Raw genomic sequence first — 24,905 nt, forward strand, 5'->3', positions numbered from 1 at the left:
TTTACCAGATATTTGCGTTGCTAGCTTGTGGAAAGCTTGCTACTTTTTGGCGACAGTGAGCTGCCTACGTCTGCTTGAAAGAAATCTGAAATGGAGGTCCAAATTATTTCCAAAGAGTGCATCAAACCCTCTTCTCCAACACCCCCTAACCTGAAAACCTACAAACTCTCCCTCTTGGACCAGGCCGCTCCTTCCACCTATGTTCCCACGATCTTCTTCTATCCCATGAACCAAAGCATAAGCCATGATGTTGTTGATATTCTCTCTCAAAGATCACAACTGCTAAAGCAATCCCTATCAGAAACCCTAACTCGCTTTTACCCACTTGCTGGCAAAATCAAAGATTATCTCTCCATCGATTGTAATGACGAGGGGGTTTTTTATTTAGAAGCTTATGCAAACTGTCATCTTGTTGACTGCCTCAACCAGCTTAATCTCGGATCATTGCAAAAACTTCTTCCGCAAGAGATGAATTTTAAGGAGTTAACTGCGGGAGATCATGTAGCTATGATAAAAGTGACCAGCTTTGCATGCGGCGGTATTGCCATTGGTTTCCTTGTTTCCCACATGATCGCCGATGGAGCTTCCGTCGGTGTCTTTGTCAAAGGTTGGGCAGCCACTACTCGTAAGGCCTCTGAAGCTGTATGTCCTAATTTTGATGCCCCATCAATTTTCATACAAAACGATGCATACTCTAAAGAGGCAGTTTTGGCAACTGTTTCCAAGTACTCCTTCAAATCAGGCAGGTGTATTATAAGGAGAATCATGTTTGATGCCTCAGCCATTGCATCACTTAAAGCCAAAGCAAGCAGCTCAAGCGTGCAAAACCCATCAAGAGTTGAGGTTGTGACGGCACTGCTATGGAAGTGCATCATGACTGCCTTCAAGGCCACTTCCGGTATCCAAAGACCTGCCTTTATTACCCAAGCTGTGAATTTGCGCCGAAGGGCAGATCCACAATTCACAGAATCTTCCATGGGAAATATACTTTGGTCAATAGGCGCATTATGCACAGCTGAGGAGATAGATTTTGCTTACATGGTGAACAAGCTTAGAGAAGCAATAAGGAAAATCAATGCTGATTTTGTGAAAAACCTACAAGGTAATGCAGGGTTTTCCAAACTCTGGGAGATTGTGAAAGCAAGGAGTATTGGAGCTATCTCCAATATGGAATTTCCTTGTGGAGTGGATTTCATTGAGTTTACCAGTTGGTGTAACTTTGGTCTCTATGACATTGATTTTGGGTGGGGAAAGCCAATGTGGGTAAGCTTAGTTGGTTCAAACGACGATTTGGAAATCGTGTTCCGAAATTTAGTAATTCTAATGGATACAAGATCCGGCGATGGAATAGAAGCTTGGGTAGTGTTAGAAAAAGAAGACATGACTATGTTGGCACAAGACAAGGAGCTTCTTGCTTTCGCTTCTTTGGATCCTAGTCCCATAAAATAGAAAATGGACGCCACTTGTGTTGTGAGGATCGGATCATATATTAATTCTTCTGTGATGTAGGCTTGATGATCATGGCCCTTTTTTTTTTGTTTTCTTTTTTTCCTTTTTCTATTTACGCTTGATCGTGGTTATCAACAAATAAATTCAAGATTGTGTGCAATAATGGATGATATCATCCATACCATTCTCCTTGTAGAGCATGGTAGTCAATAATAAATGCAGAGTTTCACTTAAGGTGCTTCATTAATGCTTGTAAGTTTGTAAGAGCAATATTTTTTTATTTTTTATTTTTAACGAAAAATTTAAGTATTTTATTTATTAATGATCATGAGCATAAAGCTCTTATATCACAAAGCATAAAGTTTTGAAAATCATAGTATAATACCCCAATCCCACAACAGGTATATAGATCGAGCATATATTTCTCTATATAACATTTACATAAATATCTGCCAATAAGAATTCCCACAGGTTAACCAGAGCATCTATAATCTTTAATATGTTCCAGAAATCATTAATGTAGTCATCCAAGAATTCTATATTTACCTTATAAAATTATAAGACATTTAAGCCTATTACTTCAAAGTCCTTCAACAAATTAGTATAACAATTCACCATAATAATATCAATCACTTCTTAATGATCACACTATATATTAACATACCTGCAGTTAACAACATATAAATTCAATAACAATATATCATAATTAAACCACGTGAGGTTTTCCCAAACTAATGTTTCACCAAAAATACTTCACAAGATAAGAATCCCTTGCTAAACTCCAAGATTCTCAATTTTCTCCGGTATGGCTAACATCAAGAGTCTTTAATACCTCTGAAAAATTGTTATATAAAGAAATATATGCTTTATATACCTGTTGTGGGATCAGGTGTTACACATAGCCACATGTTATGACGTTACATAGTCATGGATACAAATAAAATTCTTACAATAAAGTGTTATTTATGACTTTTATCTTCTGCTAACCCATGTACAAAAATAGTTAAAGAGTAGATCTGCTCTGAGTACTAGATCTAATACAAGGGTAGCCAAATATCTTAAAAAAATTTATTTAAATCAGCCGTGAGAGAACCTCTCACATTGAACTATCCAGGCTGTGAGAAATAACCCCTCACACCTAACTAACATCCATCTCATAGATTACCTATGAGGGCATATCTAAAGAGAAGAAAACTTTATTAAAAGCAAAAATACAACCATGCAAGCAGCAGCGGCGACCATAGAAGAGATCGATGAACGACACATCACAGAGGTAGATGACATTGATGGATGCATAGTAGAAATGCCAAAATTTCTGATCTGGTCAAAGAACCCTAAACTCAAACAAAAAAAGAAAGAAAGAAAGAAAAGAAACCAGAATGGGAGGGGGAGAGTAAAAGCGGGGAGTAGAAAGAGAAAAGGAAAGGAGGAAGGAGCAGCAGATCTGTTTTATGAGGGGTATGAATGATATCATCCATACCATTCTCCTTGTAGAGCATGGCAGTAAAAAATAAATGCAAAGTTTCACTTCAGGTACTTCCTTAATGCTTGTAAGTTGTAATGGATTAGGATCCTCTCAAATTCTCTGCCCGAATTTGAGAGAATTTGGGCAGGTGATTGTGAGAGAGCACTTATGGAACCCACTTGAACAAATAAAAATTGGGTTATCCAACTACTTATCCGGTCAAATGGGTCCCATAAGTGCTCTCTCACAATCACCTGTCCGAATTCTCTTAAATTCGGACATAAAATTTGAGGAGATCCTGATCCAAGTTGTAAGAGCAATATTTTAGTATTAATGCGTCCCAAATGCAATTGTTTGCCCTACGACAAGATAATCATTAGTATCCTAATATTTTAAATTTCCTTGCCACCAATCCCTACGATGCTTTAGATTGCAATCTCAATGGTACTTTACCACGTGTAATTTTTGTTACTGCCACAAATTAATTAGCTAACGCTCTGTTTTACTCGTAACCATGAAATTGAATAGTTTTCTCTATGAAAAATATCATGTTAGTTAGTGGTAGTTCACAAAGTATTTTTTTATGCGGGTTAGTTTTATTAGTTTTTGGTTAGACTTATTTTGCTTAAAAAATTAAATTTTATGATTCTAACATCGTTTTGAGACAATGCGTGCCAGTTTTATTAGGTTTTTGTTAGACCCGTTTTACTTAAAAAAATCATATATTCTGATTTTGACATCAGATTGAGACAAACTTAGTGGCGTACATTGGAAAGCTTAGTCAGAGGGCTTATTTCATGAAAAGTTTGTAATTTCAAGGTTTATTAGGCAAAAGTTGTCGTTTTGTATTATTTGTACTGCAAAGTGTTTTTATCTCATTTTTTATTATTTTTTTAGGGTTTCGAATTAGGCTCTATATAAGCCTATTAGAATGGTTTTAGTCTTTAGCTTATGTATTTTTATCAGTTTATCAATATGAAACACTCAATGAGTGATTTTCTATCATTTTTGCAAGATTCCTTGATAGAATTTTGGCTTTAAAAAAGTTGTGATTTTATTGTTATTTATTATTACGAACACATTACGTCACCCTACATCAATTTATCACATCAATTAGTTAGCACATGTTACACAATTATAACATTTTCTTTCACATCAACCACGCCATCCAAGGTTATTGGGAGTGGTCGACCACCTTCTCTTGCCGAGAATGGGGTAGTCCACGTGGACTACCATGTCAATTTACTATGTAAATGACGATAGCCCAACCACACAAGGATAAATTAATCGATTAATGCTTGACCTCATATGTGTGTGTGTGTATATATATATATATCCAATTAAATTCGAGTGTTGGCCTATATATGTGGAATGCTCAGACGACATCTAAAGCTTCCTCTGGAAGCTTTCTTTGAGTTTTGACACTTCGTTATGCTCCATTATTTAGTAACTAGAAAAAATTGCAGCTCTACATGCACTTCAATAGCTTTCCTTCACAATTGTTGGATCAGTAACCAAAGGTTGGGAATGCTTGGGATCCAACTAACTTATTCAAAAATTATATAATATATATGTATAATATGTTAAAATTCAAAACAAATATAGAAATTGTAATACTAATCTATACATACTTATAATTAATATTGGAGTCCCTTTTATTTCTTGAAGGCTTTCAGCTGCTGATTGCAGGATTCTTCTGGATAGGATCTCAAGTCGAATTGATTCTTGGACCTCTAGGAAACTTTCCTTTGTAGGTCGCCTACAATTATTAAATTCTATCCTTTATGGCCTTCAGGTGTACTGGACTGGCATGTTTATTTTGCCTAGAAAAGTTATTAAGGACTTGACCACTAAGTTTAATAGCTTCTTGTGGAATGGGGAGGATGGGAACTTGGCTAGAGCCAAGGTTGCTTGGGGGGAGGTTTGCTTCCCCAAGAAAGAAGGTGGTTTGGGCTTGAAATGCCTTGATGTTTGGAACAGATCTTCCATGATTAGACATATATGGAATCTGTTTGCCAAATCTAGCTCCTTATGGGTTGCTTGGGTTAAAACTTATATGCTAAAAGGGCGGAGCTTCTGGCATATAAGTCTCCCCCAAAATTGCTCGTGGAGCTGGCTGGAGAAAGTTGGGTACTGGTAAACTAATTCATCTATGGCTTGACAATTGACATCATTTTGGCCCCTTATATGAGAAGTACGGGTTAGAATTGTATATGACTCACAGAGTAACTTGGAGGCTAAGGTGAATTCTGTCTTTAGAAATGGTGATCAATGGTGCTGAAAACCGGCTAGGTCAGATGACTTGGTTGATATTCAAAGCAGGCTTCCGAAAATCCAACTTGGTGATGAGGATAAGCCTGTGTGGACTATATCCTGAAAGGGTGTCTTTGTTAGTTCGAATACCTGGGATTTTATGAGGAAGATGAAGCAAGAAGTTAGGTGGTGGCCTATTGTTTGGTTTCCTCAAGCTATCCCTAAACAAGCTTTCATCTTATTTCTAGCTGTGCTTAACAGGCTTTCTACAGGAGAAAGGGTTGTGGCTTGGGGTGTTCAGGGTGATTATTAATGCTTGTTTGTAGGAATTGTATAGAGAGCCGTGACCACCTCTTCTTCCAGTGTAGTTTTAATTCCTGTATCTGGAAAACTTGTATGCTCCGTTGTTTTAAGCTCAATCCTCAACTGGACTGGCAAGGTGTGATGGAAGAAGCTTGATGTACTTGGGGAACAAAAAAATTTGCTTGTTGTACTTTGCTGGTTGATCTTAAGCTTTGTGGTGTATAATCTTTGGCAAGCAAGAAATGAGCTTAGATTTTAAGGTTGGCCAAAAACGGAGGAGCAAATTCTTAAAAGGATTTTTCTAGGAGATTTGTTCTCGGATTTTAGGGAAGTCAGGTTTATCAAGTCTAAGGCAAATATTAATCTCTGTCAAATGTGGAACATAACTGGTTCTGTTTTGGTTTGAATGTTCCTGTTTTCTATGTTGTTTTGTGACCTTGGTTTGTTTTTGTTTTCTAGCCAGGGCCTTGGCGTTTTGTTGGTCTGTTTAGACCGTTGATTGTATTTTGCAGTTATTTGGAATGAAAAGTGCTAATTCATAAAAACAAAAAACAAAAAAAAAAGAAGAAGAAGAAAAAGAAGAAGAATTACCTTTTGGGCCATCTTATAATTAAAAAGAAAAAGAAATAAAAGAAGAAGAAGAGGAAGAAGAAGTAAATCCAAATTAAGTACATGAATGGTTAGGATAAAAAATTGCATGGGTTATTGGAGTCTTTGGGCATAATTCATGTGAAATTTAGCTTGTGTGAAAAACAAACTTTAAAATCAAATTTGGTCTTGAAAGGAAATAAGTGGTTGATGTGATATAAATTGGCCTGGAAAGAATTTATATGACAAAGGGATAAAGTTTTGTTTTATAGTAAATTTTTATTTTATTTTAATAGTAATAAAAAATGATTAATGTGATATGAAAAATAAAAAAAGTTATAATGTTTTGAAGTTAATTTTTTTTTTTTTGAGAAGTGAAAATAAAGATAGGGATTATTGTGTTGGTTATCAAACATACCCGTTGTTTAGTTCTTGGTGCGCGGTGATGATGGCATGTATGCGCATGCATCTACCATATCCACTCCATAGAACCACATGGGCCTGATGTAAACGGACCCAAGAATTTAAAGATTTGCAAATGGCTGACGAGAGTCGAGAGCCCAACCACCTCAACATGGTTTATTCAAATAATGCAATGTCCTTCGTATGTATAGACGGCCAAAAATAAGTCAGCCCAATATAAAAGAGAGTTGGTCATATAAATTTTTTTGTAAGCATTACTTAATTATTTACTTTTCATTAAAATGTCTAAGTTGGATAGTTTTCTTTTAAAATGAGTTGAAGAAAAACAAAAATTAACGTAGTCGTAGGCAAAGTCCAAAAAAGGCTACATCCTGTTTTTTTATTTATTATTATTTCATTTAATAATGTTTACAATACAAAATATTCTTATTTACAGGAGATTTGAGATAGGTGAAAATAAAGATAAATATGCATAACAAATCAAAATGATTTAATTACCATTAAATCTAATTACAATCAATCCTATAAAGTAATTATCCTTTTATCTAGCATATATGGAGCTAGATAATATATTCTAACAATATTCACCAGATATTTAAAGTCGTTTTTAACAAACTAACAAGTGAGATTTCTCACGCCATTCATGTTGCTGCATGAACATTGACTTCCTTTTCTTTTTCTCTTTTTTTTTTTTTTTTTTTTTTTTTTTTTTGGCCTTTTTGTTTTAGGTAAGTATGAACATAGACTTTGAGATACATGATAGACTTTGAGATACATGTAATTAATTCACATTTGTTTCGATTCTAAAAGAGTGTCAATAACAAGAGAAGTTTTAAATAATTTTCTGTCTACCTTCATCCATAAAGTCAAAGTAAACGCAACAAAGTTGCTGAGTAGTTGCAAACCTTGCTGACATTTCAAAGGCAGAACGGTACGTTGTTTGGCGTTTCTGTCTGCAGATCATCCATGCATGTCGATTTCACATTCCAACGACTACCGTGTTCATGAAGATTTTGGGTGTTTACGGGTCAAACAAGAGAAGCATACAAAATTTGAAGGGAAAAGTACTAATATCGTTAGCGTGGTCTCCAAATCATCATGATCGATGGGAATGGTGGAGACCGGATCATGCCATTCATCCATACATTCAGCATGAAAGCAATGTTGGCATTCGGAAATAAGCTTTGGCGTCTTTTTCAGCCGGTACTCAGACAGGCACTATCATCAGGCTCTCACCGATAACGGTTTTCGATCAACAGGACTCTATAGTACGGGCCATTTAGAGTACAGTGATTTTTATATTATGTGTAAGAGTAAGCTACATAATATACTTTTAATTTATTTTATTGAGTTGATGTGATTTTTATTTTATTCGGCTGAAGTAATACTGTTTTCAAACCTTTGAATTTCTTTGAGCATGATTCAAAAGTTGATGTGTACTGTCACATCAGCCTCGCGAGATGAGATTCGGTATAATATATAGCATTAATTACAATGTGTGTTCTGTGTTCATTTTAAAAGATGACAATTGAAAACAATAAATTTAGGGTTAAATATTATTTAGCTCTATCAACTAACAATCATTTTTTTTATGAAGTACTACGAATTGACAAGTGTTATAATTTAGCATTTCAAACTGTCAATATGTTATTATTTAACCACATCCGTCAATTTTGACCGTTATGTTTGATGGAAAATCAAAATTGACAAAAATGTTTTGAAAGTGCTCCCATTTTTACTATTGAAAAAATCAAAATTACCCTTTATATTTATTAATTAGTAAAAAAAAATGAAAGAATACGAAGGGATTACTTTTTTTTTTAAAAACAAAAAAAAAAGAAGAAGTGTTTTTCTACTAATTAATAAATAAAAGAGACAATTCTTGTTTTCCAATTGTCAAAATATTGACATTTTCGGAACACATTAGTCGACTTTGATTTTTTATCCAACATAACGGTCAAAATTGACGAATGTGACTAAATAATAACATATTGATAGTTTAAAAGTCAAATCATGACACTTGTTAGTTCATTATAATTCATAAAAAATGACTGTTAATTGAAGGGCCTAAATAATATTTAACCCATAAATTTAAGAATATTTTGATCTAACACATTCGTCAATTTTGACCGTTATGTTGATGAAGGGGACATAAACAAATGTGTAATAATTCTTATGATGCACAACCCGTTTTCCATGAGTTTATTTAAGAATCTAATTATGATGCATGTACAACCCAAATAATTTTTAATATTTTCTACCTATAAATGTATACATTTGATATATAAAATTAGGGCCGGCAATTTTGACACGACACGACAACCCGACACGAACACGACACGAAATTAGCGGGTCTAGGTCTACATTAAACGGGTTTGGGTCTTAAATGGGTCTACCCGTTTATCTTAGTCTGGCGGGTCGGGTCGTGGGTCACCCGCCATAAACGATTAAACTTTTTTTTTTTTTCCCAAAAAAAAAAGGGGAATGGGAAATTCCGAAATTGGGATTCGGCCTTCGCCCTTTGAAAATGATCTATTTTGGAAGAAATCAAAACACAAAAGTGACAAAACCGGAAATTCGGAAAAGTGAAAACCTACTTCTTTCTTTTGTGGTTTTCCCTTCAACCTCGCCGCGCCGCCCGTTCTCTTATTCTTCAATTTTCTTTTTCTTCAGCTCCCGAGCTCCGCTCCGCCGCCCCTTCTTCTTCCTCCCGCAAGGCCCAATCGGAAACCGGACCCGCTCGACGCTCTCTCTCTCTCAGTCTCTGCTCTCCGCTCGGTGCTCACTGCCCACTGCCGACATCTCTGCTCTCCGCCTCTCCCCGTCTCTCTGCCGCTCTCTCTCCTCTCTCTTCCGCGGCTCCGCCGATGTCGCATCCAGTACGGCCAGGTCCGCCGGTATGTTAATAATTGATTTTCATTTTTAATTTTTTATAGCATCATTATTGTGGAATTTGTGGGTATTAAAATCTAATCCTAATAAAGTTTTCGTATTAGAGATTATGTATGCATGAATCCCGATTTTTCTGGGAAATAATTTATTTTTCTTCTTAATTGGTTTGGTTTGATTGGTTGTACTTAATCATTGAGAAGTACACTGTTCAACAATAATAAGAGTTGATTGAAGAGTCGTTGTTTTGTTTTCATATGCGGCATGCTTGCATTGATCATCGACCTCCACCTTGCCATATCTTGGTGTTCTATTCAGTAATTTTTTTAGTGTTTTTTCAACTTTTTTTGGGTTCTTCATTGATGGATCATGTTCACATAAGGCTTATAAGTTATAAGCTCAGCTTTGTTTGCTTTTTACTTTTCTTTTTTCATTTTTTTTTTTCCAGCTTTGTTTATTTGTTTGGGTCAAAACGGGTCGGGTCGGGTCGGGTCGACCCGATTCGACCCATTATGTTAAACGTGTTTCACGGGTCGTGTCGGGTGACTCGTGAAACTATCGTGTTTGTGTCGTGTCTGGAGCCCTACCCATTAACATAAACGGGTCGTGTTTGGGTCTAGCGTAAACGGGTCACGGGTCTTAACGGGTCGTGTCGGGTACCCGTTTTGCCAGCCCTATATAAAATACTACCATATATGGCTTATCACCTGTGCATGTGCCCATAAATATCAAATGTAAAAATGATTTACATTTTTCCCATTATTTATAAAAATAAAAAATAAAAAAAATGCTAGTCTTTAGTTGCAAAGGGCTATCCTGTTTACACATGTTTTAATCTTTGGATCTTGAAGTAATGCTATATACTATATATTTTCATCACACTTACATAATCGAGTAATGCTACATGTTATACTATATTCCTCTTGTGTCCCTTCAAAATTAATGTGGCTGTAGAAATTACTATTGGATATGTAATGATTTTAAAAGTCATACCGACTAGTTTTAGGAGGACATGCACAATGAGAACATGCATGTTGGTGGCATTTAGAATTAATTATTCCACCCCTATCTTATATATTGGACTGATTGACACTGCCATATTAACCTAATAAGATGAGAGTGGAAAATGAACATAGTATATATAGCATTATTCTTGAGCTAGGCCACCCCTTTTTTTTCTCTTTTTTTTTTTTTTTTAAAATAATTTTATTTATTTAATAATTTTATATTTTTTTATTTAAATGGACGCGTGTCGCCATCTTATTGGTTTGATGTGACATTTAACAGAATCTGTCAAAAATTTTAACGGAATTTGACTCCAGAGATCGATTTGTAATTATAGTTTACCACAAGGACCTCCCATGAACTTTTTAAACCACAGGGAATGATTTGTAATTATGGCATACCTCAGAGACCAAATGTGCAATTATCCCTTATTATTTTCACCTATCACAAAAATTTCTGAATTATTTTTTATACTAAATGAAACAATTTGTAAACTAAGTCAACTATATGAACTAATTTTATATTTCATCTTTGTGCTCATATATGTTTTGGCTTTAAATTCCCATTTTTAATTACAATAATGCCATAGAGAAGCATTTTTTCGTGATGATATCTGGAAGAAATGCTTCTTCTAAGCATTAGCCGGAATTTAAATCCAAAACTCACACTGTTAAAACCAAAACTCATGTTGTCTACCCACATTTTGTTGTTCAGTGAAATTTCCGTGACTTCACTCCGTTATACAGTTGAACAACTTTTTTTTTTTTCTTTCTTTTTCTTCTCTCTCTCTTTGCTTGTGGGAAACATCTCCTTTTTATGCTAATGTGAAACCCGAAACTGAAACATCTTTGAGAAACACAGGCTCTCAAATTTTCTGTGCATCTGGGCCATGAGCTTCTATTCTTTCAAAACTTAGATTTTTTTTGTAACAGTTCTCTTGAATTGATATTGAAAAACAATGAAAGAAAATGGAAAATAGAAGAAACTAAGGAAGAAAAGAATGACATTATAATTACAGGTTCACATTCAATGGCAATCACTCAGCTCATCAATGATCTTCACTCCTCTTTTGCACTCAAGGATCTCGGCTGACTTAGTTTTTTCCTTGGTGTTGAAGCTACATGGCATCAAGATGGTCTTCATCTTTCACAACAAAGGTACATCAATGATCTTCTCACAAAGACTAATATGTTGCTTGCAAAGTCGATTTCTACTCCTTTGTCCGCTTCCACCATACTTAGTAGATTTGAAGGTTCAACTATCACAGATCCAACCTTATACCGAGCACAGAGCTCCCTTCAATATCTATCTCTTACTCGACCTGATATTGCGTTTGCCGCCAATAAGGTCTCTCACTTTATGCAAGATCCTAGGGAATCACATTGGTTGGTAGTGAAGCGCATCTTGCGTTACTTAAAGTATACAATCTCCTATTATTTCTGCATCTAAAAGAATTCTTCCAAGTAACTCATAGCTTACTCAGATTCAGATTGGGCAAGTTGTCTAGATAATAGAAGATCCACCTCCGGTTATTGTGTTTTACTTGGTAAGAATATTCTGTCATGGAGCTCAAAGAAGCAACCAACCGTTTCTCGCTCAAGTACTGAATCCGAGTATAAAGCAGTGGCCAATGCAGCAGCTGAATTAGCATGGATTCAGTCTTTACTCAGTGAACTTGGTGTTACTTCTCCACATCGAAAAGTTCTACATTGTGACAACATTGGCGCCACATATCTCACGTCTAATCCTCTTTGTCATGCACGAACAAAGCATATAGAGAATGATTATCATTTTGTTAGAGATATGATTGCTAAGAAACTTCTTGATGTTTGCTTCATCTCTGGGAAAGATCAACTGGTTGTTGTTCTCACCAAGCCTCTTCCTACTATCCGGTTCGGGATGCTACGGTCCAACCTCAACGTGCATCCTCCCACGTCGAGTTTGAGGGGGCGTATTGGATCAGAATCCTATTCGGCTAAAGATAGTGCTATAGACTTGAATAAGGATTCTTCTAAAGCTTTAGAGTTAAACAAAGACTCTTCTAGTTAGACTTCTATTTAGATTAACTCTAGACTAGTTGTGAATGTAATCTATTAGGACACTAGAGTTATATGTTCAGATTAGATAGATAGTTTGTTTTATGTAAAACACATCTAGCTATTATCTAGATGTCTCGGATTCTTCTATAAATACAACTACTGCCATACATGTTACGTAAGTAAAATTACAAAACAGTCTCTATAAACTGGTTAAGGATTTTCAGAGAAGGGCAAGTTTATTAAGTCTAAGGAAAATATTAATCTCTGTCAAATGTGGAACATAACTGGTTATGTTCTGGTTTGAATGTTCCTGTTTTCTTTGTTGTTTTGTGCCCTTGGTTTGTTTTTGTTTTCTAGCTAGGGCCTTGGCGTTTCGTTGGTCTATTTAGACTGTTGATTGTATTTTGCAGTTGTTTGGATTGAAAAGTGCTTATTCATAAATAATAATAATAATAATAAAAATTATATATACATATATCCAATTACCTTTTGGGCCATCTTATAATATTAAAAAAAAAAAAAGAAAAAAAAGAAAGAAAGAAGAAGATGAAGAAGAAGAATTACCTTTTGGGCCATCTTATAATTAAAAAATTGCATGGGTTATTGGAGTCTTCGAGCATAAACCATGTGAAATTTAGCTTTGGTGGAACACAAACTTTAAAATCGAATTTGGTTTTGAAAGGAAATAAGTGATTGATGTGATATAAAATAGATTTGAAAGAATTTCTATGATAAAGTGAAAAAGTTTTGTTTTATAGTAAATTTTTATTTTATTTTGATAGTAATAAAAAATAATTAATGTGATATTAAAAGTAAAAAATGTTATAATGTTTTGAAGTTTTTTTTTTTTTTTTTTTTGGGAGAAGTGAAAATAAAGAAATCGATTATTGTGTTGGTTATCAAACATACCCGTTGTTTAGTTCTTGGTGCGTGGTGATGATGGCATGTATGCGCATGCATCTACCATATCCACTCCATAGAACCACATGGGCCTGATGTAAACAGACCCAAGAATTTAAAGATTTGCAAATGGCTGACGAGAGTCGAGAGCCCAACCACCTCAACATGGTTTATTCAATTAATGTGATGTCCTTCATATGTATAGACGGCCAAAAATAAGTCAGCCCAATATAAAAGAGAGTCGGTCATATAAATTTTTATGTAAGCATTACTTAATTATTTACTTTTCATTACAATGTCTAATTAAGTTGGAAAGTTTTCTTTTAAAATGAGTTTAAGAAAAAAAAATTAACCTAGTCGTAGGCAAAGTCCAAAAAGGCTACATCCTGTTTTATTTATTTATTATTATTTCATTTAATAATGTTTACAATACAAAATATTTTTATTTACAGAAAATTTGAGATAGGTGAAAATAAAGATAAATATGCATAACAAATCAAAATGATTTAATTACCATTAAATCTAATTACAATCAATCCTAGAAAGTAATTATCCTTTTACCTAGCATATATGGAACTATATAAAATATTCTAACACTATTCACCAGATATTTAAAGTCGTTTTTAACAAATTAACAACTCGTTTTTAAAGTCGTTTGTTTTTTTTTTTTTTTTTTTTTTTTTTTTGGCCTTTTTGTTTTAGGTAAGTATGAACATAGACTTTGAGATACATGATAGACTTTGAGATACATGTAATTAATTCACATTTGTTTCGATTCTAAAAGAGTGTCAATAACAAGAGAAGTTTTAAATAATTTTCTGTCTATCTTTATATATATATATATATATATATATATATATATATATATATATATATATATATATATATATATATATATATATATATATATATATATATATATATCTACTCTGAAAGTCAAAAGTCATAGTAAACGCAACAAAGTTGCTGAGTAGTTGCAAACCTTGCTGACATTTCAAAGGCAGAACGGTACGTTGTTTGGCGTTTCTGTCTGCAGATCATCCATGCACGTCGATTTCACATTCCAACGACTACCGTGTTCATGAAGATTTTGGGTGTTTACCGGTCAAACAAGAGAAGCATACAAAATTTGAAGGGAAAAGTACTAATATCGTTAGCGTGGTCTCCAAATCATCATGATCGATGGGAATGGTGGAGACCGGATCATGCCATTCATCCATACATTCAGCATGAAAGCAATGTTGGCATTCGGAAATAAGCTTTGGCGTCTTTTTCAGCCGGTACTCAGACAGGTACTATCATCAGGCTCTCACCGATAACGGTTTTCGATCGACAGGACTCTATAGTACGGGCCATTTAGAGTACAATGATTTTTATATGGAAAATGTTACTTGCACTACAAGCCCACAACATGGACACAACAACTCCTCATATGAGGGTGGGTTCCAGTGTGTGGGGTCCACCCTCATGTGAGGGGTTGTTGTGCCCATGTTATGGGCTTATAGTGTAACAATCAAATCTCTTTTTATATTATGTGTAAGAGTAAGCTACATAATAAACTTTTAATTTATTTTATTGAGTTGATGTGATTTTTATCTTATTCAGCTGAAGTAATACTGTTTACAAACCTTTGAATTTCTTTGAGCATGATTCAAAAGTTGATGTGTACTGTCACATCAGCCTCGCGAAATGAGACCCGGTATAACTACTCGAACATAACTTTTTTTTTTAATTTTATCTCATATTTTTTAAACTACTCGAACATAATTTTAAAAAACAAATTCTCGTAATATTCACAATTTTAAATATTTTTAAAAACATCCCACACCAAACGAGCCATTAAATAATGAATTTTGAATTCCAAAATCGTTGACCTTGACGATTAGCAAATGGATGACTAGTGTTAATTGAATGCTTACGTTCCCAAAATATATGAATTCTGAACTCTTGCCTGTGAACCTCGACCTCGAGGCTATATATATTACACGTACGATCATTGCTCAGCACAACTCCACTCAGCACCTATTTACTACATACTTGCGCTGCTTGTGAAAATCATCCTTTTGTTGGCTTTCGATCCATATCTGCTTGAAGGAAAGATGAAAATGGAGATCGAAATTATTTCCAAAGAGTGCATCAAGCCCTCTTCTCCAACACCCCCTAACCTGAAAACCTACAAGCTATCCCTCTTGGACCAGGTCCATTCATCCATCTATATTCCTGTGATCCTCTTCTATCCCATGAACCAAAGCATAAGCCATGATGTTGTTGATATTGTCTCTCAAAGATCACAGCTGCTAAAGCAATCCCTATCAGAAACCCTAACTCGCTTTTACCCACTTGCCGGCAAAGTCAAAGATGATCTCTCCATCGATTGTAATGACGAGGGGGTTTTATATTTAGAAGCTTATGCAAACTGTCACCTTGTTGACTACCTCAACCAGCCTAATCTCGCATCATTGCAACAATTTTTACCGCAACAGATGACTTTTACAGATCCAGTTGCGGGAGATTATGTAGCTATGGTAAAAGTGACCAGCTTTGCATGCGGCGGTTTTGCCATTGGTATCCTTGTTTGCCACATGGTCGCTGATGGAACTGCCTTCAGTGCATTTCTCAATGGATGGGCAGTCACTGCTCGTAAGGGCTCTATAGCTGTATGTCCTAATTTTGATGCCCCATCAATTTTCGTGCAAAGCGATGCATTCTCTAAAGAAGCAGCTATGACTACGTTTGCCAAGGCCTTCAAATCAGGCAGGTGTATTGTAAGGAGAATTGTGTTTGATGCCTCAGCCGTTGCGTCACTTAAAGCCAAAGCAACCAGCCCAAGCGTGCAAAAACCAACAAGAGTTGAGGTTGTGTCGGCACTCCTATGGAAATGCTTCACGACTGCTTTCAAGGCCACTTCTGGCATTCAAAAGGCAACCTATATGACCCATTCAGTGAATTTCCGCCGAAGAGCAGATCCACAATTCACAGACTCTTCCATGGGAAATTTATTTTGGGGAGCAGGCGCATTATGCATGCCTGAGGAGATAGATTTCCCTTACATGGTGAGCAAGCTTAGAGAAGCCATAATGAAAATTGATGCCGATTTAGTAAAAAGCCTACAAGGTGATGGAGGGCTTTCCAAAGTTTGTGAGCTTATGAAAGCAACGACCGACACACTCGCAAGAGTAGAATCTTCTTATGGAATGGATTTCATTGCGGTTACCAGTTGGTGTAACTTTGGTATGTATGACATTGATTTCGGGTGGGGAAAGCCGATGTGGGTAAGCAGTGTTGGTTTAAGCGGCGATTCGGAGACAGTGTTCCCAACATCGATAATTCTAATGGATACAAAATCCCGCAATGGAGTAGAAGCATGGGTTACGTTAGAAGAAGAAGATATGACTATGCTAGTACAAGACAAAGAACTTCTTGCTTTTGCTTCATTGGATCCTAGTCCCATAAAATAAAAAGTGGTATTTCTCACCTATGGCAATGAATTAATATCATTGTCCTGTGAAGTCGGCTTGATCATGCAGCCGGCCGGCCCTTCTGTTTTGTTTGTTTGTTTTTTCTAGATTTGTCTGGATCGATCATGGTTTTTTTTTTTTTTTTTTTATTATTATTATTTTTTTTTAGAACAAATAGCATGTGCTATTATAACAACTAGATGTCCAAAGGCTACAACGAAAAATGAAGGACATACCCTCACACTCTTAAATCAGAAGGATCGTTATTATCAACAAATAAATGCAAGGTTTTTTTCAATGCACCATATCGTCCATACTATTTACCTTTTCAGAGCACGGTAGTATTAATGTGTCCAAAAATGCATTTGACTGCATGCCCTACAGTAAATTTCTCTTTCTATTTTATAGGTAGCACAACCCAATCCGATCGCTCAAAATTTGTGTATAATCGGAACTTACTGTGGAATTTTACTACTAAAGAGCAGAACACAAGCCTCAAGACTCAAGACAAATTTTGTGAGCCCGACACAAGCCTAGGATAGTGTGGTTAGTGGTGATAGAGTAAACGGATGCCGTTAATAACTGCTAACCGCCTACTCTTATATATAATATAACAAAACGATATCGTTTTGGTAGGGTTTCATACTAAAACACAAAAATATGTTCAAAATAATCCCAAAACCGTCTAAATCAAGCTCTAAAAAGAGGCCAACAAAAGGATAAAAAATAAAATAAAAATATGTCCAAAAGGCCCTTACTGGACAGGCGTTACCGCGGTGTAGTTTGTGCATAAATAACCGCTAATCGGTAGTTACTCAAAATCACTAACTATCTACGGCGGTGCGGTTCGCGTTTAGTAGTTAAAGGCAATAACCACTAACCATTAGAGCATGTACAACCCTAACTTGTACTCCTGCTATACATATTATTGATTTTAAATTTGTATTTTTTTTTTTTTTGTTGTTGTTGTAGTAAATGGTGTACTTAGTAAGGTAGCGTCCAAGAGATAAAAGATGATCACAACTAATGCCAATTTATTGTAACACCACTCCCTTGTAAGTTGTAATCTTTTCTTCTTATCAATTTTTTTTTTTTAAAAAAAGCCCTTATTGTAACACATATATCATCAATTTAAGTTATATTCTTTGAATGAAAGATTTGAAATTATTAAATATCTCTCTTAGATATTTAATATTTAATGTTGTTGTGTCATCTAGCTATCTAAATTATTAGTCTACGGCCCCGCGTGTTGGGAATATGATTCTCTTTATTTTAAATAAAATTGATATTATATATTTTTTAGTTAGATTTTAAAGTTAGTACATCTAATGGGGTATATTAAGTCAAAATTAACACGTATTTTAAAAATGTGAAATAATATGCACCGTTAAATGCACTAACTTTAAATCTTGATCAATGCTATAAATTTCATTTCAAATGGGGAAGGTCCTTGTTCGTTTGTTAACCCTTTTCTTTTTTCCTTTTTCTTTTTTACCAAAAAAATTAAAAAAATTAACAAATCACTTTCACCAAAAAACACTCACAAAAAACTCAAAATTCTTTTCAGATTTAAGTCATATCAAAACACATTTTTCAACCAAAAGACCAAAAAAAAAAAAAAAAAAAAAAAAACACTTCTTAAAAAGGTTTATCCAACACATCCATGCTATTTTTGAATGTCATGTTTGAATTTCTATAGTCTATAGCATACCTATATTGTCAATGGTCGGGATTTGAAAGTTGCATTGTTAGGTCCTACTGGGCTATTAACCTTAGAGCATTACTAGTGAGCTCTTTAAAATTTCTTTAAATTTGAGGAGAAAAGCCCACATTTTGTATTTTGGAGAGCCACTTTTCTAATGAACCAAACATCAAACTTTTTACATCATTATCTACTTTAATTAATTATTATTATCTTTTTAATTCGAGTAATGTTTCTTGCACAACTCTAACAACTTTTTTTTAATATCAATCATTGAATATTTAGGGCCCACATGTAGGGGGAGTGATCCTTACTCTCACATTGCACAACAATGACATAACATCAAGGCACAATAGAGTGGTGTCCATGTGTGAGTCCCACTCCATTGTGCCTTGGTGTTGTGTCATTGCTGTGTAGTGTGAGCGTTTTAATCATTTCTCCACATGTAGGAAAACAAATTTAATGGTTGATTATAACGAAAATTAGTTAGAGTTGTGTAAAAGTTGTGTAATAATCATTACTCTTTTAATTGAGTAATACTACATATCATCCCTTTATCCTCCTTTTGTCCTCCTAAAATTGATGTGGCTCTTAAAATCACCATTGGATCAAAATTCTCCTCGCATGTTTTTCACTTTTTTGCTTTCCCTTTTGAGGGAAATTAATTAGCGTCAAAACGAAATAATATTAAAAAACCAAATGACTTTCATTTTTCGGCTCTTGATAGTTGGGGAGGGAATCTGAAAAATACTAAAATTGAGAAAGAGGTACATTGCAAATTTTAATAATTGGGTAGACATTGATGCAATCTTTAGTTTGAAAGAACATTACAAATTGGATGTTAGTTTGATAGGATATAAATGTTTTTTTCTGAGTAATTTACACATCACCCTATTATCTCTCGTCACCCCAAAACTTATGTGGTGTTGTCCGTCATACATTTGGTGCATGTAAATTGATCGAGTTTTTAGTTCACCATTTTTTCTTAAAAGCTCAAGCAATAAGCAAGTAAGAAAAGGTAAATTTAATCATTTAATAAATACTTTAAAACATGAACGGAGTGAAGGGGGGTCGAGAGGGGTCATATGCCCCCCTCACCTCCCAAAAATTCCCCTTACTCATACGGTAAATTTTTTTTAGGATGCCTTATTGCCCCCTCTCAATCATTCATGAAGGGGCAGTTATTTTTCAAGAGAACAGGATTCACGACTCGTGGACGTGAAATTTTTTTATTTTTTTTTATTATTATTTTTTTTTCTGTTCAACAATTTATAATTAAGTCACCCCAAAACGCACCGTTTAAGTAATTAAAAACACGCTGTTTTACTAATGTTGAGAAACACTGTTTAACGCGTAAAACTTTGACAAAAACAAGGCTGAAAAGAATGAAATAAAGGGCACACTTTTAACTTCTTTTTTTCTTTTTTTAAATGAAATTTGTGCCAACTTTAAACCTAACAAACACCCTTTGTTTCTCCCAAAAAAAAAAAAAAACAAAAAAAAAAAAAACAAACAAACACCCTTTGTAATTTGTGAAACTATGTCTGAACTCTGAAGTGCTATACAATACAGTTTATACTACACCAACAAATTTATACGAACTCATGAACTTTGACTTTAATACCATGTTAAATTACTACTTTTCTTAAAATTTTAAACTAATAACTCGTTTAATAAATACTTTAATATAGTCAACCTAACCAAAAAATTTATATAATATTCAATCACGAAATTGTATGGAAACCACGATATTCTAATGGGAGCAGAATCCTCTCCATTTGAAATGGAGAGGCTCCTTATAAAAGAATGACATAGTCATCTTTTTACATTTTTATGAAATGCAAAAAGATAATTATGTTCCTATTTTATAACTAAATGGTTAGAAATATGGAGGGGATCCAAATTCATTCTTAACGGGGGACCACGCCAATCGAATGGAAAAAATTCCAACATCTGTTAGTGCAGACTTTTAGTGGCCAATCATAAAGGCATTAGTTAATAGGTCTATTAAAGCGGCGTTCGTTAACTATTAGCACAAGCATGCTTTCGTTGACTTTGACGATTGGCACATGACTATTGATAAGTGTTTCGTTTTTTATTTTTTTTTACTTGCTAAAATTTATTAATCATCTTAAAAAGTTACAATTAGCGATAAGAATTAATAATCAATAACCGTATCGCTTGTACAAGCCTATCTAATAGCTTTCCTTTTATTTCACAAAAATTCAAAATTTGTGTTGTCACTAAAGTTAACTTTTTAGGGGTTGTTAAGCGGTCTATAAAGATGACGTTTTCTAACAGTCTATAAAGGCGGCGTTCGTTAACGGATCCACCTAGGCGTAAGTTGGTCTTGAAATATTAAATAGTTGTATGAATAAAGGATATGATAGCTGAGTCATCTGAAACTATAATTATTTATTTATTTTATTTATTTTGTTTGCGTTTATCTTGTGTATATATAAAAATTTGTAGATAATGTCAACAAAAACACGTCTCAATGGAAAATTCAACATTTGCACTTTTCTTTAAAACACATTAATTGCCGTAAGTTTTGTTCTCAAATCAATTTTTCTATCAAATTTCATAATTTGTGTTTTGAGAGAGTCCTTACAAAATTAATTCTATTCTTTAATTAAAAACTACGAAAATGTCACATCATTAAAACAAAAACAAAAATAATCTAAAAACAGAAAAAAAAAAAAAAAAAAACCAAAAAAAAAGAAAAAAAGAAAAAGGAAAAGAAGGATAAGTGATGGCTCACAGCCACCTGGGCCTCTTTTATGGTGGTGGATTGCGACCTTGAGCCACCTCCTCTGACAAGGGGTGGCCATGACGTGAAAGACGAGTCACCTTGTAAAATTATGAAAACTTTAAGATTAAATTTGATTTTTCTAATAAATAATAAATTTATATTTACAATATTTAAATGACAACTAACCGAATATGCATATTGAAGCACAGGGCATGGATTGCATTTCTCTTATGAAAAAGTTGTAAGCAAAATTTTTACCCAAAAAATTTCTTGAAAAGATATTTTTAATTGCAACCATAATTTTTTTTTTTTTTGACATGTTCATACAAAAAGAGAAGAGATTCAAACTAGTGACCTCTATTTCATGAAGCATGATCCCCAACCAATGAAGTTTTTCTTGGAACAATCATAACCCTAATTAATCCCATAAAACATTTGCATAACATTAAGGAGATATCAATAATTTATGAAAGAGAGAAACTTGCTTACGTTGCAGACATGTTTTTGTTGACTTTGACAATTAGCATGCACATGCATGACTGCTTAATAGTTTATGAATAGAGATGACTTATAAGTATTTGCTTACATTACGTTACCAATGGTTTAATTAGTATTTACTACTCGCGATGACTTTAGAAATTTCTTAGGGCATATTTACGTGATAATTATTTTTCAAATACTTTTAAAATATAGTATTTTAGAATTTAAAATCTACACAGATTTTATTTAACTTTTTTTTTTAATTTTATCTCATATTTTTTAAACTACTCGAACATAATTTTAAAAAATAAATTCTCATAATATTCACAATTTTAAATATTTTTAAAAACATCCCACACCAAACGAGCCATTAAATAATGAATTTTGAATTCCAAAATCGTTGACCTTGACGATTAGCAAATGGATGACTGGTGTTAATTGAATGCTTGCGTTCCCAAAATATATGAATTCTGAACTCTTGCCTGTGAACCTCGACCTCGAGGCTATATATATTACACGTACGATCATTGCTCAGCACAACTCCACTCAGCACCTATTTACTACATACTTGCGCTGCTTGTGAAAATCATCCTTAATTTTGTTGGCTTTCGATCCATATCTGCTTGAAGGAAAGATGAAAATGGAGATCGAAATTATTTCCAAAGAGTGCATCAAGCCCTCTTCTCCAACACCCCCTAACCTGAAAACCTACAAGCTATCCCTCTTGGACCAGGTCCATTCATCCATCTATATTCCTGTGATCCTCTTCTATCCCATGAACCAAAGCATAAGCCATGATGTTGTTGACATTGTCTCTCAAAGATCACAGCTGTTAAAGCAATCCCTATCAGAAACCCTAACTCGCTTTTACCCACTTGCTGGCAAAGTCAAAGATGATCTCTCCATCGATTGTAATGACGAGGGGGTTTTATATTTAGAAGCTTATGCAAACTGTCACCTTGTTGACTACCTCAACCAGCCTAATCTCGCATCATTGCAACAATTTTTACCGCAACAGATGACTTTTACAGATCCAGTTGCGGGAGATTATGTAGCTATGACAAAAGTGACCAGCTTTGCATGCGGCGGTTTTGCCATTGGTATCCTTGTTTGCCACATGGTCGCTGATGGAACTGCCTTCAGTGCATTTCTCAATGGTTGGGCAGCCACTGCTCGTAAGGCCTCTGAAGCTGTATGTCCTAATTTTGATGCCCCATCAATTTTCGTGCAAAGCGATGCATTCTCTAAAGAAGCAGCTATGACTACGTTTGCCAAGGCCTACAAATCAGGCAGGTGTATTTTAAGTTTTTTACCAGACTAACCTGTTTTTGCTTAGCACAACTTAAGCTCTTTAATGCAATTTCAAATTGACTATAAATAATATTCAACTTTATAAGTAATTTTAAGAAGCACTTTCCTTTTAACTGTTGGTTAGATACCGAGAGGACCAAAGCACTTCCCTTTGTGGTAGTGGTGGAACTTGTGGTTTATAGGGTGAATGTGACTCAAGATCTTCTTGACCTGTCATGGCTACAAGGAGACCAATCAGACCAACATATAGTTCTTTTTGCTTCTATGATTTTAATGCAAAGGAGATGCTTGAATTTATACTTTATACTTGCCTAGGTCTACCAAATGGGTGATTGTGATTGTACATGACACTTGAAGAAGGTGTAAATTAATGTTACTTTTGCTGTGCCAAAGAATAAATGTCTAGAATTGTGTCATTGTTGGATATTTTTGTCCCAATTTTAGGATATTTTGTAATTGTGTTATTATCTTAGGTGTCTTACATAATTTCAGTATAATTTTAATTATGTATATATAAGTTTTTGTGTATCATTTTATTGCAAGTCAGTTTTCAAGGGTGAATTATACCTGAAATTTATATTATTTGATATTAGAGTCAAGCACCATGTCGTGAGTTCAAGTCATGGAGAGGGCGAACTGAGAAATAAAGTGAATCGCAAAAAATGATAAATTAGAAAATGTGGTCGTATGTTATGATTTTAAGCATCTCACATGACTTAAATGCAAGATTAATCATTTGTATATAAGCATTTGAACACATTTTTCTTGCAAGTCGATTTTCAAAAATAAATTACTATTTTCAATATTCATCACGCATGAGATTTGTCATTGAAAAAAGGATAGCATTTCATTACTATTGTTCAGCACTCAACTGCAAGGTAAAATGGTGCCTCAAGGGGTAGTTCAATTGGCTGGGTATTATGTCTCATGAAATATAGGTTACTAGTTTAAATCCCCCCCTCTCTCTCTCTCTCGCGTGGACATGTAAAAAAAAAAAGGAGAGGGTAAAATGGTGCCCAACAAAGATGACCGTTTCATGATTAAAGCTCTTAAGCAGGACATGTTACAGTATGATTGATGTTAATGCGGTACATTAACGTATTTGGTCAACATTTTTAACGGTAATTATTTTTTTTTAGGAAGTATCTTTTTCTTTCTCATTGTATTCTATGGGCTTTAGATATTTTCTTTAAATTGTGCTCTAAGCATCCTGTAATTTATTCATGAACAACTTTTACTAAGAACAAGAAGGGTAACTAACATAGTTATTTAGGGAAGTGTTATTTTTATATGTCACTTACAAATTGATGTAACGTTCTCGATAGGTAGCTCAATTGATTAGAGACTACAGCTCATAAAACGGAAGTTATTAGTTTGAATCTTCTCTTCTTCTTGTGTGGATATGTAAAATTTTTTAATGGTCTTGTTTTGAAATTCGCTTCATTTATTGCTTTTGAACCCGTCTTGGTGGAATCATGATGGAGTTTTTTTTTTTTTTTAATGTACCCTGCCCCCATTAAAAGTTCCTAATTTTCTTTTTACTTAGAAAAAAAAAAAAAAAAAAGGTTCCTCATTCTTTTTTTCTCACATTTTCTTCAGCCCCCAATTCAGAACCAGAAGAAATTAATTCACACAAAATTTAACAAGACAGAGATCGTTTGTGTGAGTGACCCGTGTGGTAAGTAAATGAATTTCAGTTAAGTTATGGACGAAAATTGATTTTAAAGGGTAAATTATTATTTTTACCTATCACAAAAATTTATGAATTATTTTTTATACTACAAAAAATAATTTGTAAACTAAGTCAAATATATGAAACAATTTTACATTTTTTCCAATTTTAAATTTCCTTGCTATCAATCCAGACGGCTTGCAATTATCCTTACAT

At 34.3% G+C, this 24,905-nt stretch overlaps 3 protein-coding genes across 3 annotated transcripts; all 3 read left to right on the forward strand.

Moving 5' to 3' along the window:
• Positions 1–90: 90 nt before the first annotated feature.
• LOC133871696 (stemmadenine O-acetyltransferase-like) lies at positions 91–1,449 on the forward strand. The gene has a single exon (XM_062309115.1). The coding sequence runs from the start codon at positions 91–93 to the stop codon at positions 1,447–1,449; it is 1,359 nt and encodes a 452-aa protein (XP_062165099.1).
• A 13,886-nt stretch (positions 1,450–15,335) lies between these two features.
• On the forward strand, positions 15,336–16,911 carry LOC133870962 (stemmadenine O-acetyltransferase-like). The gene has a single exon (XM_062308272.1). The coding sequence runs from the start codon at positions 15,414–15,416 to the stop codon at positions 16,770–16,772; it is 1,359 nt and encodes a 452-aa protein (XP_062164256.1). The 5' UTR covers positions 15,336–15,413; the 3' UTR covers positions 16,773–16,911.
• Positions 16,912–22,346: 5,435 nt separating this feature from the next.
• LOC133871697 (stemmadenine O-acetyltransferase-like) lies at positions 22,347–23,332 on the forward strand. Its single transcript, XM_062309117.1, has 2 exons — positions 22,347–22,995; positions 23,142–23,332. Exons 1-2 carry the CDS (start codon positions 22,347–22,349, stop codon positions 23,330–23,332), a joined length of 840 nt encoding a protein of 279 aa, XP_062165101.1.
• Positions 23,333–24,905: the final 1,573 nt, after the last annotated feature.

Source organism: Alnus glutinosa, chromosome 6 (assembly GCF_958979055.1).
Source record: "Alnus glutinosa chromosome 6, dhAlnGlut1.1, whole genome shotgun sequence".
Lineage (NCBI taxonomy): Eukaryota > Viridiplantae > Streptophyta > Magnoliopsida > Fagales > Betulaceae > Alnus > Alnus glutinosa.